Source organism: Scleropages formosus, chromosome 8 (assembly GCF_900964775.1).
Source record: "Scleropages formosus chromosome 8, fSclFor1.1, whole genome shotgun sequence".
Taxonomy (NCBI): Eukaryota; Metazoa; Chordata; class Actinopteri; order Osteoglossiformes; family Osteoglossidae; genus Scleropages; species Scleropages formosus.
This window is the reverse complement of record NC_041813.1, coordinates 11,695,098-11,709,664: the sequence shown is the minus strand read 5'-3', so window position 1 is coordinate 11,709,664 and position 14,567 is coordinate 11,695,098. Positions and strand designations below refer to the sequence as shown.

The 14,567-nt window shown below is 40.2% G+C and overlaps 1 protein-coding gene across 5 annotated transcripts; it reads left to right on the top strand.

Annotated features, from left to right (window-relative positions):
- Positions 1 to 333: 333 nt before the first annotated feature.
- LOC108918083 (protein sel-1 homolog 1-like) lies at positions 334 to 13,653 on the top strand. 5 transcript variants are annotated; one of them, XM_018725022.2, is made up of 21 exons: positions 334 to 890; positions 1,146 to 1,180; positions 1,544 to 1,718; positions 2,366 to 2,533; positions 2,959 to 3,064; positions 6,222 to 6,384; positions 7,883 to 7,936; positions 8,030 to 8,089; positions 8,255 to 8,336; positions 8,424 to 8,578; positions 8,709 to 8,765; positions 8,856 to 8,924; positions 9,028 to 9,105; positions 9,217 to 9,279; positions 9,449 to 9,536; positions 9,646 to 9,794; positions 9,891 to 10,056; positions 10,193 to 10,267; positions 11,569 to 11,741; positions 11,935 to 12,063; positions 12,843 to 13,653. In XM_018725022.2, exons 1-21 carry the CDS (start codon positions 818 to 820, stop codon positions 13,026 to 13,028), a joined length of 2,304 nt encoding a protein of 767 aa, XP_018580538.1. In that variant the 5' UTR covers positions 334 to 817; the 3' UTR covers positions 13,029 to 13,653. The 5 variants fall into 5 exon arrangements, with proteins under 5 accessions (XP_018580538.1, XP_018580537.1, XP_018580536.1 ...); XM_018725021.2 differs by having other exon boundaries at positions 10,190 to 10,267; XM_018725020.2 differs by having other exon boundaries at positions 6,183 to 6,384.
- Positions 13,654 to 14,567: the final 914 nt, after the last annotated feature.

Below are 14,567 nucleotides of genomic sequence, written 5' to 3'. Positions count from 1 at the left end.
TAGTTGTTTATTTTGTGTATTTATTTATTTGTAATCTTTTCTTTGTGTATTCCCCTGGCATTGTTGCTGGTTGTAATATTTGAATCTGGTTCTGTTTTCTGCATGATCTTAACTTTTCTATTACAGCTATTTTGTAAATAAAGTTTGTTTCAAAATAAAAAAAGGTTGAGACTGTGTGTGTGTGTGTGTGTGTGTGTGTGCGCGCGCGCGCGTGCGCGTGTGCGTGTGTGTGCACATCCTATTGGACAATGTGATGACTGAACTCACTGATTGGCTGCTATGTATCATCTCGGTTTCTCATTGGTCTATTGGGACGGCTCTGTATGTGTCGCTAGTGGGGAAGTGGTAAGAGAGTCAGCTGGTTATGACCGATGTCGTTGCTATGTATATTGTGTCGTATTTCTGTAAATTTAGTAGTATAACTTAATTTTTCCCCCACTTCTCCAAACAGAATCTGTGTAGCGTAGTATAATTTTAAAGTAGTAATAGATAAATTATACATTTAACTCTTGGGTTGATCGATGTTAGAACGCCTGCTAATCATGATTAGCTAGGCTAGTAGTTAAGATCGTCATCGAGAGTTGTCTCAGTTAGTCTTTGTGAAGTGACATATATAATTTGTCCGCATTAGCCCATTCACTTCGCTTATTAATTACCTATGATACTATGACTTAGTGACCTCTCAAGGCAAGCTGATTTATCATTTACAATCGAATGTACTATTTGAAAATAGGCAGGGCTGGCAGGGGAAATGATTAGCTAGCTTGGTGGCTAGCTAGCTGTAGCTAGCTGTTGCTGTTCTGGACGTCGTTTGCGAATGTCAGCTTTAAATATGAAGACGTGGTTTCTGCTTTCATTGCTTCTCTGTACAACACGCGAGGGAACGGCTGGTAAGTGGGTTTAATTCTTTTACATAAACAGGAAAAATGGCTATCTTTTTCAAAATTGCAGCTTCAGCTTGCCTGGTTGGTGGCCCAACCGTTGGCTTGCGCGGGAGTGAGTACGAATACTCCGAATAAATATCTCTGTTCTTCACCCCGACGAGTCGTTTCTGTTCTTCTTGTATTATTTTTTTGCTTTGGGAAAGTTTTGATTTGGGGAGGACGGTTGTTGAATGGTAACTGACTGAGTCCTCTTCTGTGCAGAAGTAGAAGAACTGAATGGCAGAACCGAAGCCGAGGTACAGCGTTTTAGATAAATAATTTCACAGAAATTAATCTGTTCTGATCTTGTTTGCTAATTTTCATACATTCAGGATTTTTTTTCCTCACATTATCATTAGCGCTGATGTTTTATGTTGATAATGATAATGTATGCGTATGTTTACCCTGTTCCTTCCTTGGTTTCTGGGCATGTTTGCTTTTAGTTACAGTAAGTTTTTCCCAGTAATTTACCCAGATGGTATAATCAGTAATGGCATCTGAAGTGTTGTAACTCTGCAGTAACTCTGTGTTGATGCACTTCAGTAAGATTTATTACTTCAGCTGTATGTAGATAAATGTGTATGCATGTATTAAGTCCTCCTTTTGTATTCAATCTGTAGTCAGCTGAGAGTAATGATGCAGGAGATGCCAGATCAGCTGAAAGGCAAGCGGAGCCCCACAGGAGCAATACATTTCAGGGTGAAGCTGACACAAGGTTCTCTCAGTCAGAAGGTGGGGTGGAGGCAGAGGATCTTCCCTCTCAGCCAGCCCCCAAACAGGAGAAGCCAAAAGAAGGTGGGCACAACGCACACACAGTTTTGTCTCCCTTGCTGTATGATATATATATATCAGTGTGTTTTTTGGTGGTAGAAGAGACTATCAGACTACAAACTTTTTTATTATAAACATTTGAGCTGCTGCTGGCAGTGCTGTGAGTGCTTTTTGTGTGATTGTGTGGTACACCTGTGTATTATATAAACATAATTTAAAAAATGTACCATCAGTACTGCAGATGTAAGGGCAGAGTTGTGGTCCTTTTTTTGTTCAAACTATGTTGTTCAGGAAGCTATGAGGGATTTTAAAAAAAATCCTTGATGGTCAGCAGGTCATGCAGTTAAAGAGTATTTAATTATGAATGGCAATACACATTGAGCTGCATATGTTATCACAATGTCTGTCATCCATTTTCAGGAAGATACACTGATGCTATGCAATCACCGAGGCAGTGTAGACTTTCCAATATTTTTACAACTATTTGTTTACATATTGTAGTACAAGATGTGGGTGCACTAATATTTTGGAGGTGGAGCCTCAGAAACAGATGGCTCTTGCATTATCTTGTTAAAATTACAGGAATGTTAACTGCTGCTTCTAACCCTTGGGAACAGTGCTTCCTTAAAGTATTTTTAACTTCTCACTGTGTCTGTGGTTGACTGCTGTAGTTCCTGTAGTGATTGGAGGCACTGCTGAAGGAGAGCCATGCCTGTTTCCCTTCTTGTTCCTGGGGAAGGAGTACTCCGATTGTACCACTGAGGGACGGGGTGATGGCCGCCTGTGGTGCGCCACCACTTACGATTACGATCGTGACAAGAGATGGGGCTTCTGTGAAAGTAAGAAGATTGTTAGGACTGCCTGCTCATGTGAATTTGAGTAAATATTTGGTCTGCAGCCAAGCAACATTTTTGTGAAAGGGAAAATGTATTGTGTTTCAGTAAAGACCTGGTTTGAAGACTTGTGTTGCAGCTTTTACCCTAAAGGCTAAAGCATTGGGCATTATTTTGGTGTTCTGTCAGTTTGACTTAATGGAAGTGTGTTAAGGACTAACTTGAATATTTTGATGCTGTGGGGGCCCAGTATGTGGGTAAAGAGGATGCATACATACTGTATAAAGGTTTCATGTTAGAGTTTTGGACAGGTCTTGTTTCCATTAACTTTATTCTTGGACTGTATGTTTGGGATGAGGTCTTACCTTGAACCAATCAAGAAGATCATATTTGGTGGGTAAGCTAATATGGTATCTGCACAAAATTCCCAGCGGAGGAACAGACAGAGCAGAGGCGCAAGGCTGAGGAAGCAGAGGAGATATACCAGAAGGCGGTCAAGATCCTCAGTGGCACCAGCAAAAAGAGCCAGAAGAAAGAGTGAGTACCCTTTTCCTTGTATTTCAAACTTTAGCCCATAAAGTGGCTATAAAGTAATATTAACAATAATAGTTTTTTTTTTTAATATAGCACCTGTGAAAGCAGCTTCTGAAAGTGCTTTATACATAAAAGCATAATAAATGGGGTACAATAGAAAAATTGCATTTCTACCAAGTCAGCATAAAAGTTGCAATGAAAAATCAAGAAAATTCTAACAGAAAACTAGTGCAAAGGGATTGTAATACAGATAACAATTGAGAGAGAAAACGAAAAGAAAGGAAGATTGCAAAGGATTCTGAATGTGGGAGTCTTAAGCTTTAGAATGTAGTCTTTAGTATTTTTCACATCTTAATTTCTTACATAATGGAATAGATTTTGAGAATTCTTAAACACTGATCGGCACTGTATAATCTGTATTGTTAAACAATCTTTTTGTTAATTACCAACAAAAAAAAAAAAACAACAATTTCTTTGGTATCCACCACTTTTTCTTAGGTAGGTGTGTGCAATTGGCATTGAGTTGTCTGACTCAGTGACCACTTGTGGTTTCTGTGGCAAGGGAGAAATGTAAGCTGTTTGTGACTTAGCTCCTTCCATGCTTCTTTGAGGGATACAAACACGGGTCGAAAAATGCAAACTCCACAGTCCCAAAGCTTGACTCGAACCCATGCCCACTGAGCAGCTCAGAGCTGTGAGGCACAAAACAGATTTAGCAAAATGTAAACAAAACTTGGAGGAAAATATGTGTATTCCAGCATGACAGTGACCCAAGGTATTCAGCAAGAATAATATTGGAGTGACTGCAAAAAGGGAAAAAAGTGTCTAGGATTGGTTTACCGAAAGCACAAACCTCAGTTCTAGAGTCTATGGAATGATTCGAAAATCAACAGACCCACTGAAATTTGTGAAGCTGGAGCAATATTAAATAAATCCAGATATATCTAAATGTACAAAGCTGGTATAAACTCCGCTGTAATTGTGGCAAAACAGTATTTAAAACTAGAGGGTAAATGTATGTCTCTGTGTATACACTGTGTGTATGTAGGTATACTTATAATTTTCAAAAGGGATAAATACTTCTTATGCTAATCCCTTGTGTTGGGACAAAATGCTGTCTCTTGTTTTCTTTTAGCTATGCAGTAAACTCCTCTGAATAATACTGCAGTGCCTCATGTGCTATTGTTAGTTTTCAGGTGTACACCTACATATGAGGGTTTTGACCACAAAATGAGAGAGATCCATTTTTGATTGTTTTGAGAAAAACCCAGCTTTGTAATCCTGATGTGCTACTTTGACCTGGTACAAAGCTATAAGCATAATAAACAGCTTGTGCTGATTCTGTTTTATCACCATATATTGATAAAATGTTGCTGGAATATAAATTTAGAAAAATATTTGCGTTTTTTTTTTTTTGCAAAATGAGAACTCCAATTTTTTTTTTCCCCTCAAAATGCTAGAAATCCAAACATCTTTCAAACTCATGAGTAATAAAACCATTCAGAGTTTAACATGTTTAACGAGAAAATGTTTTGTCTATTTGATGGCTGGTATTTCTTCATGAAAAGAAAATCAAAGCAACATAATGTCATTATCAATTATTCTCCTCTTCACCAGTCACAGCCAACACTTTATAAAACTGCTTTGTCTCCTCATCCACCGATTATGGCATGTAAGAGCTTGGAGACATCATTTTTCTTCTTGGCTTCTGATACAGTTGGAAACTCTGTAAGGGAAGGATTTCCCCACTTTTTTCACCTTCTTCAGAAGACTGTGCAGGCATCCCTCGCCAGTATTGAGTTGCACCTTTTCTGACCCAGGTTGAATCGTCAAGACTTTAGCCTCAGAAGTCTTTTGTCTTTGTGATTACTGACGAGGCTGCAGATTTAAAATCCTGTGCTGAATGTTTATGACATGGATATCATTTTCATTTGCTTTAGAATCATTTAGATGTAATATTAGTGTCTTTGTTCCATGTGATGCTATGTCTTAAGGTATTATCACAAAATAAACTTACTGAAATCTCCTGCCTTTACCTTACCAAGGAAGATCAATTGAAAGAGAAATTGAAAAAAATCAAGGGCAAGTTATAAAATACAACAGACAAAATAAATAGTTAGGATTGTATTATTAGGATATGGATTAATTATTAGGATAAAACAAAATAATACAACAGGTAAAATATTAGTTAGGATTGGGAATTATGGATATATTATGTATTGATACAGTAAATAGTAACTTTATAGACTTTGTTTTTGCGCCTCTTTTTCGACACTCCCACAGACATGTTGATCAAAGCTATGATATTGAAAGATCTATTAAAGATCTGTTTGTTGGTATTTAAAATTCTAAGTAGGTTAAGGTAGTATTTTTAAGAATATAAACCTACAGCTGCTCGTGAGATTTACTCACCTAGGCTGAATGAATTAGCAAAGTCATGCCAAAGCGCATTAGCGATTGGCTAAAAGCATGATGTCGTCATCCTCCGGAATTTATCGTGGTTTGCCAAAATGGGTAGCTGGCATTTATCACAGTTTACAAAAAAAGCTCAGTTTATAGGGATCATTTCATTTTGGAAATATCACACACTGTCTGAAACCGCTTGTCCTATGTGGGGTCACGGCAAACTGGAGCCTAACTCGGCAACACGAGGCGGGGACACACCCAGGACGGGGCACCAGTCTGTCGCAAGGCACCCCAAGCAGGACTCGAACCCCAGACCTACCAGAGAACAGGCCCCAGCCAAACCTGTTGCACCACCACACCCTCATTGGAAATACCACTATTTCTGAAACACTTTTATAGTTGACGGAAAGAAGACAAATTGATGCATGTAACTGGCCTAAGCCTGGGGAGGTGACTTAGATTAACTAGTTGTAAAGCACTTGTGTTGTTTTGTCCATTTGCTGTTCACTTTTGTGTTGGTATCAGTGATACATTTGAAGAAAAGCATTTAGGGCTGTTAATTACTGGACTTTCTATTACATAGCTGATGATGAATAGTCCTGGATAATTTGGTCATATATAAAACTAAATATTACAAATGATGGGGAATATATTATGGAAAAGAACAGCAGATGTGATTTACCTTCACTAGTAGTTTTTTTTTTTTTTTCTTCAGGGAAGGGTGTTTCCATTGCCTTTTTGTGTCTAACTTCAGGGTGTATGAAAAGTTGATGAAGGCAGCCGGTATGGGCCACAGCAAGGCCCTGGAGAAGGTGGCTTATGCAATGCTGTTCGGGGACTATATGACCCAGAACATTCCACAAGCCAAAGACCTGTTTGAGAAGTTGGCCCTTGAGGGTTCGCCCAAAGCACAGACGGTAGGTATATGTTGCACAGTGGAGAGAGCTGGGTTTAGGAAATGACTAGATTTAAGACATTTTATGTAAAAATGTGAAACAAGAGCTTTAATCTGCAACCACATGCACAGTCTGGGTTTAACGCCACTTTGCAGCAGTTCCTTTCCTCCGTTAGTCACTATAGTCATACATGACTTTCATCTCTTACTCAAGTGTATCTGATAATCCAGGATGCAACAGATGAATGAAACTTCATTAATCTCAGAGGGAAATTCTGTTTGGCTGCAGCAGTGTACGTTATATTTCATAAGTGCACACATACATACAGGCATGCACAGGGATAAATAAGTAGTACAATTATATCAATTAATAATTTTGGTTGATAGATAAATGTGGGTTGGCTGGTAGCATAGTGGTTAGAGCTGTTGCCTTTGGACCCAAAAGTTGCAGGTTCAATCCCCACTTCTGGCTATAGTACTCCTGAGCAAGGTCTTTAGCCTAAAATTGCTCCAGTAACATTACTTAGCTGGGTAAATAATTGTAGGTAGACATAACATTTTAAGCCACTTTGGAGAAAAGCGTCAGCTAAATGAATGTGTATTTAGTGCGGTGATTAAAGCTACTGCCTTTGGACCCAAAGTTTGCAGGTTTGATTCCCACCACTGGCTGTAATACCCTTGAGCAAGGTATTTACCCTAAAATTGCTCCAGTAAAAATTACCCAGCTAAATAATTGTAAGTACCTCCAGCTAAATTAATAAATGTAAGGCAGAGTAAAGTGAAGTGGTGAAGAGTTTGAGATGGCAGAGAACAGCTCAGTATCACTTGGTCATTAAGAGATCACCCACATAGCAGTGTAAGAACTCATTGTAGAGCCTGATGACTGCTAGGAGGAAACCTCTGGTACCTCCTTTGTAATATTGAAACAGTAGTCTCTCTTCTGTTCCATAGCAGTGCATGATGTTCAAGCGCTAAAAATTGTTGTTTCCATTCTCAGGGAGGATCCCAGGTATGATTTCTGTAATGATGTTCCAAGGGAGTGTTCTAACGCAACTATCTGAAGTGAACCACCTGGCGGAATCCGCAACCTACTTTGAATGAGTGTGAATAATATTGAATATGCAGACATAACTCAGGCTCCACAAATATGCCACTGCAAATTGGCCTCAGCTTGCTACTGGTATTCCTGTTGCACTTTGCACAGAATATTCCGGGACACATGATAGTAGGCTTTTCAGAGTTCATAAAGGTTTTGTGTACTGGGATTGCAAATTCCCATGATCCCCCTGGAATCTGTGCAAGAGTGAAGGTTTGGTCCACTGTTACTTAGTCAAAAACAATCTGTATTGTTCCTCCGGAGCCTGAGACTCAAAAATCAGCCGGAGGGGAATCCTGTGTTCCCCTGTAGCCCAAATGCAGCTTTTTGCAAAATTTGAAATGGTGAATACCCATTTTGGCTGACAGGATACACTGTACTACCAAACAACGTATACAGTTGTCACAGCTTTCTTTCCCATTAGGCTCTTGGCTTCCTGTACGCAGCTGGATTAGGGGTGAACTCCAGCCAGGCAAAGGTATGCAGACTTCAGTTAAAGGTTTTGTCTCATTTGAAGAGAACTGGAATATTGTAGAAGGAACTACATCCCATCTGGATGTTCTCTTTGCAGGCCTTAGTTTATTATACCTTTGGGGCCTTGGGTGGAAACCTGGTAGCGCACATGATTCTGGTAAGCTTGTGATCACTTGGATTTGATTTTGGTGTAACAGCAGTTTCAGACTCATTGTCTAAATGATAAGTGAAATGTGCAGAGCCAGTTGATTTGATTGTTTGTTTTTTTTTTTTTTTTTTGTTTTTTTCTCCCCTCTAATTTGTCCTTTGTTTGTCCATGCAGGGATACAGATACTGGGGAGGCGTGGGGGTTCCTCAGAGTTGTGAGTCAGCTCTAACACACTACCGGCTGGTGGCCAATCACGGTTAGCCTTGCAACCACAGCAGATCCCAGACAGAAACTTTATTCTGAGACCTGTGAGCCAGACTGAATTGGCTGTATGTCTCTTCAGTGGCCAGTGATGTGTCACTGATGGGAGGCAGTGCAGTGCAGCGGGTGAGGCTGTTGGAGGAAATGGAGAACCCCGGGTCTACCAGTGGCATGCTGGAGGAGGACCTCATCCAGTACTACCAGTTCCTGGCAGAGAAGGGTGACGTGCAAGCACAGGTACAGTTCTTCTTGCAAATGCTTGGGCAAGGAGGGTCTGTTTGAAAACCTCAGTTATGGTTTGCTGGTTTTGAATAGTACCGTGTCAGTGTCCTGAAAGTTGGTATTTTAGGATTTCCTCTTTCCCCAGGTGGGCCTGGGTCAGCTACATCTGCATGGTGGTCGAGGTGTGGAGCAGAACCATGAGGTGAATGTATAGAGTGAAACACAATGTCCCACAGACTCATATTGATGAAGAGTTCAATGTTCTCATCAGTGTCTTTACTTCCCTTGTCAGAGAGCCTACGAATACTTCAATCAGGCAGCAAATGCTGGCAACACCCATGCCATGGCTTTTCTTGGGAAGGTACGTGATTTTCCCCTGGTGTCTCCAGTCCAGTTTCTTAGCACAAGATGTGTGGCTGAGTTGTGTCCTTGGCAAAAGTGGAAATGCCCGTTTTCTATCACAGATGTACTCAGAAGGCAGTGAGTTTGTGCCTCAGAACAACGAGACCGCCCTACAGTATTTCAAGAAGGCAGCTGACTTGGTAGGTGTACTAAAATAGTCCATTTTGTTTGCTAAGACAAATGTACCATTCATCCATGTTTTTGTAGCCTGCAGTAATATTTTTTTTTCTTATATTCCCATGTTTTTGCAGGGCAACCCAGTGGGTCAGAGTGGACTGGGTATGGCCTACCTGTATGGAAGGGGTGTCCCAGTGGTGAGTCTGATAGCAGGTCCAGAACAGAGATACTATACTGAGATTGAGATTGAGGAGTGTTTCAGGAAAAAAGTAATGATTAATAAGACTCCAAGCAGGATTAGAAACTTTCTCTTATGTAAACATTCTGTGTAAGGCTAATGTGTGCTCTGAATGCTTGTGTTACCAGAACTACGAACTAGCTTTAAAGTACTTCCAGAAGGCAGCAGAGCAGGGCTGGGTAGATGGACAGCTGCAGTTGGGGACCATGTACTACAGTGAGTGTTGCCTTCTGTGCCATCCTTAAGTTGTTCAGAATCTGGCCTGGGATGTCTTATGTGAGCATTGATGAGATGTGTGCAGGGTAATTTGTTTTTCTCTACCTAGACGGGATCGGCGTGAAGCGTGACTACAAGCAGGCACTGAAGTACTTCAACTTGGCATCACAGGCAGGTCACATCCTGGCTTTCTACAACCTTGCCCAGATGCACGCCACAGGCACTGGTGTTATGCGGTCCTGCCACACAGCAGTGGAGGTAAGTGCAGTCCAATGACTGTACTTTCGTGGTGTCACATCAGATGTGTTCCTTTGAGCTGAGTTTTCAGATTTCTTTGTATCTGTACGAGAGCAGCTGTTCAAGAACGTGTGTGAGCGTGGCCGCTGGTCAGAGCGGCTGATGATGGCTTACAGCAGGTTTAAGGAGGGTGACTCAAACTCAGCTGTGGTACAGTACCTGCTGTTGGCTGAACAGGGCTATGAGGTTGCCCAGAGCAACGTTGCCTTCATCCTGGATCAGAGTAAGTTTCTGTAGCACCTGTCATGAGGGGACAAATGTGAATAAAAACATTGTGAATAAGTTAATGGTTTTCATTAATAAAATAGCTTTTAGAAGCATCACATTGTCTTGTGTTTGTGCCCCTGGCTCTCAAGCAGAACAAGCCACCATCTTCAGTGAGAATGAAACATACCCCCGGGCATTGCTGCATTGGAACCGAGCAGCGGCTCAAGGTAGGAGCTGCTCATCTCACAGATTCACTTGTCTTAAAATACAGGTATGGTGTTTTTAGAGTGTCTTGTCTTTCTCTTAAGGCTTAGTTTAATGAAGCTCAGAGTTTTTTAATTTAAAAATTTCATATAATAAAATAATGTTCATTTGAACGAAAACGATTTCACCGAAGATCCTTTGGCAATCCATTTAGTTTCTCCGTTTTGCAGTAATTAGCTTCAATAATTTAATTCTGTGCTGAAACCAACTTTTTGTGTATTGATTTCCTCCCAACTTGTCAACAACATTGAACTTCCTTCCCAAATTTGAAAAAAATTATCCAGCTGTTGCATGTTATTTGCGAACTGGAGGTGTTCAGCATTCTTCAAATCCTGTGTCTAATTTTCACTAGAATGGCTCTTAAGAATTGGTCTCCCTCAAAAGTTGCTTTGTGTTTGAAGTCTTTTTGTTAGAACAAATTGTCATCCCAGCATTGAGTCTTCAGCAGATTGGCTTGCTAAATAATGTTTTTTTTTTTTTGTGTTTTTGGGAGAACTTTTGTACTGCTTTGCAAACTTACAGATGTTAATGAAAACAGGAGCAGCATGTAGTACAACTGTATAATGCTTACATCTGCTTCCTTTGGACTGAGATCACAGGTTTGAATCCCACCTCTTGCTATAGTACCCTTGAGCAAGCTACAGAATATACCCTGAATTACTCCAGTAAAAAAATAGCTGTAAAACTGCTGTATAAATGGTTCAATATTTGTTGGTAACTTAACATTGTTAGTCATTTTGGAGAAAAGTATCTGCTAAATGAATAAATGTAAATTTATCCAGTGTTGGATTGAGAGACTTAAACAGATGTCCATATTTAACCTTGTTAGAACAGGTGTTTCCAGGTTGAATAATTAATTACTTCAGTTTCACTGACTTGCTCTTACATCATGTTTTCTGACAGTGGCACACCTCTCCTTATGTGTCCAGGCCTTCAGAGTGGGAGTTGATGCTATTTATGTATTAATAGCACTACATTTTCTTATTGGCTAATACTGCTACTGCCAAACACTGAGACTGTATATAGTATTTGTTACACTTTAAGTTCTTTATATGCAGCAATAGAAGTGGGCCAAGTTAGACTCCAATGTCCACAAACCTTGTTCAACAATTTGACTTTACTGTATTATGAACATGAATGTTTCCAGAAACACAGGCCTAATCTGTTGACAGAATTTCTACTCTACATAAAGTACAGGGACTGTTTGCTATTTTCCTTTGAGAAGTTGAGAGAGGCCGTAATATTGCCCTTCTCTGTTCCCCAGGCTACACGGTGGCCAGGATCAAACTTGGGGACTACCACTTCTACGGTCGGGGCACAGATGTGGACTACGAGACAGCAGTCATCCATTACAGGCTGGCCTCAGAACAGCAGCACAGTGCCCAGGCCATGTTCAACCTGGGCTACATGCATGAGAAGGGCCTGGGCATCAAGCAGGTTGCCCACACACAAATACACGAATGTTACTGTCATTGTGGACCATATTTATGTTGGTGTTGAAGAAATGTATAATCTAACCAGCTAAAACCGAGAAAATAGCTAACAATGCTTTCAAGTATAGGTATGTAGCCTACAGAGTAAATGGAAACCTGCCCATCTGACCATCACCCTTTCTCTGCCGAAATGCCAGGACATCCATCTTGCAAAGCGTTTCTACGACATGGCTGCAGAAGCCAGCCCAGATGCTCAGGTGCCTGTCTTCCTGGCTCTGTGCAAGCTGGGCCTTTTGTATTCTCTCCAGTATCTGCAGGACGTCAGTGTAAGAACTACTTTTTCTCTTCCCTTTTCTGTCCTAGTGATATACAGAGATTTTTTTTTTCTTCTTCTTTTTAAACCCAGAATTCTGTTTCTAAGTACAGTAATACTGCCTTTTAGTTGTGCTCTTATTGCTTGGTCAGCGTCAAGGTTAGGGACCAAACACACTGCGACTAACTGCACTTAGCCACTGTCATCTCAGCTGGGGGTTATGCCCTGTCCTGTTAAATCTTATGACTGATTCCATTTTAGTTAATTAGTGAGGAATAGCAGTATTTTAGTATAAATTTGTTAAAATAGCATATTTTAAGTAAAAATAACACACCAGAGTTGGCAAATTAAAGTAAAATTTTTTACAATAATGAGTAGATAATTTGTCTTTATCAATGTCATATGAAGCAGAACTTAAAGATACGTTTTGTCTTTATTTGGATTTAATAAATATCAATATTTATCAATCGTACACTTGTGAGTTGTGCCACCAGACATAGACCAGTATTGCAGATCACACAGGATTGGTCATTGATGTGAGTATTAACACTGTCCTTTATGATTGCTGTCAGTAAAGTGAGCATTAGTAAACATGGTCCAAAAATGGCATGCTTGTTGATTGTTAATCCTACAAGTCTGTCATTGTTCACTGCATATGATGTTAACTGTGCAGTGGATCTACTGAATAATTTTACTTGTGACTTTTGTAATCTTGAATTTTGAGGACCACAGGCTCCTCAGATATTGTTTGTCACACATGTACCGAATGTTCACTGTGTAAACTCTCTACAGGTGAGGGACATTATGTCCCAGGTGGATTTGGACCAGCTATTGGGGCCGGAATGGGACCTCTACCTCATGACTGTCATTGCCCTGCTGTTGGGCACTGTCATTGCTTACCGCCAGAGGCAGCACCAGGCCATCCCACGCCCAGCTCCCGCACAGCGTGCCCCGGCAGAACAGCCCCAACAGCAGTGACATAGCGGAACAGTCCTCATTTGGGAACTCCAGCCTCAAGGAAGACAGTGTAGATGGCTGTCTAGATGCGAACTATTGGCTTTTTTTTTTTAAAAGCTTGAGGCCAACAGTAAAACAAGTGGAAGCAGGAAAGATTAAGCCTCAATCTGCTTGACTCAGGGTTTTGTCAGCTAACCTCTTGCTTTGTGACTAACTTAGAATAGAAAAGGAGTTCTGCAATCACCTGTTAGAAGGAGCTTTGTTTGGGAACTTGGAGTTTCTTTCTTGGCAGTTTTTTTGAATTGGGTACAGTGAAGGACCTGTTCCAAAACTCTTGCAAAACTTCTTCTGTTCAGGTTTGTGAGCTGTGGTTTGAAAGACTTCAGGATTTAAACTCATTGGGCTCTCATGGGTGTTTTTAATAAAAAGGGGTTGTGCTACCAGAACTCAGTCATACCACCATTTTTTTTTTTTTTTTTTTTTTTTTGTTTTGTTTTGTTAAGAATGGACATTGAAGTACTTGCATTGTTATGTGTTAGCTCAATAAAGGAACCTTAGAAATGGAGGATTTGTGTGGATGTAATCTATATGGCATTAGCTTGCCAGCCAAGTAGCACATTATGCATGTATACTGCCTTGCACCACAAGCTGAAAATTAGTAAAGGTAAGCTTTATAGTAATATTACTTTGTTCATACTGGCCTTCACACTGATCATGAAACTCTGGGTGTTTCTTTGCTCTCAGCTTGTTTACCTGGTCTCCCTCTTGAAAGGAGTGTTTACCTCCTAGCAATTTGCTTCTTCTGTTTGTATTGTTTTTTTAAAAATAGTCCTTTTCCTACCAGAGTACTGTGTTGATTCTGTGTCTGTTGATAAAGGATGGTGGGAAATAAAGGGGAAAAGGTATCAAGGCCCTGAGTCTTGTTTGCTCTGTACTCACTAGGGATATAGTGTTTCCTACTTTCAGTAACTTGCTTGATTTAACCATTGATTTAGTTTAGTTTGTACAATAAAATAGCTTTTAATGGGTTTGCTATGCAGTTTTTTAACCTTATGCACAACCTTAAAAGATGATCAGAGCTGTTTGAAGGTGTAAGCATGTACCATAATTTTTTTTTTTTTTTTAAAACCTTATCTGCAATTTCAGATCTATTTATGTAAAATAACTGGTCCCTTTTTCATTTCTGGCTTAACTAGAGAGGATGTTTCAGTGTTAAAGAACTGATTAAGATGCTTGTATTGCTTTCACTCTTCTCTGCTAGTCTTAAAGCTGTACCTCCAGAATGGCAATCTTAAAAACACTTTTCAGCATCCAGAACGACAATCGCGCTGCAGGGGCTCATCCTTCTGCTAAGTCGTTAGGCAAGCAGACTTAAATGAATTTACCTACAATGTGTGGGATGTTTTTCATAGATGGCATGTGCTGGTTCTTGTAAGAGGGATTACGAATTTCCTGTTGAGAACTTGCATGCCTTTAGATGTCAAATATAACAAGATTTTTAATACACTTCATACTCCATTGACCCAAAGTACCACAGTAAGCTCTGTTGCCAACTTTTGC

Excerpts from the sequence above, each read along its gene's own strand:
- LOC108918083 (XM_018725019.2), top strand. The coding sequence starts at position 818 with ATGTCAGCTTTAAATATGAAGACGTGGTTTCTGCTTTCATTGCTTCTC. Across the intron at positions 3,065-6,182 it reads AAAAAGAGCCAGAAGAAAGA|GGAAGGGTGTTTCCATTGCC; the intron begins GTGAGTACCCTT and ends TTTTTTCTTCAG. Across the intron at positions 9,106-9,216 it reads TCAAGAAGGCAGCTGACTTG|GGCAACCCAGTGGGTCAGAG; the intron begins GTAGGTGTACTA and ends ATGTTTTTGCAG.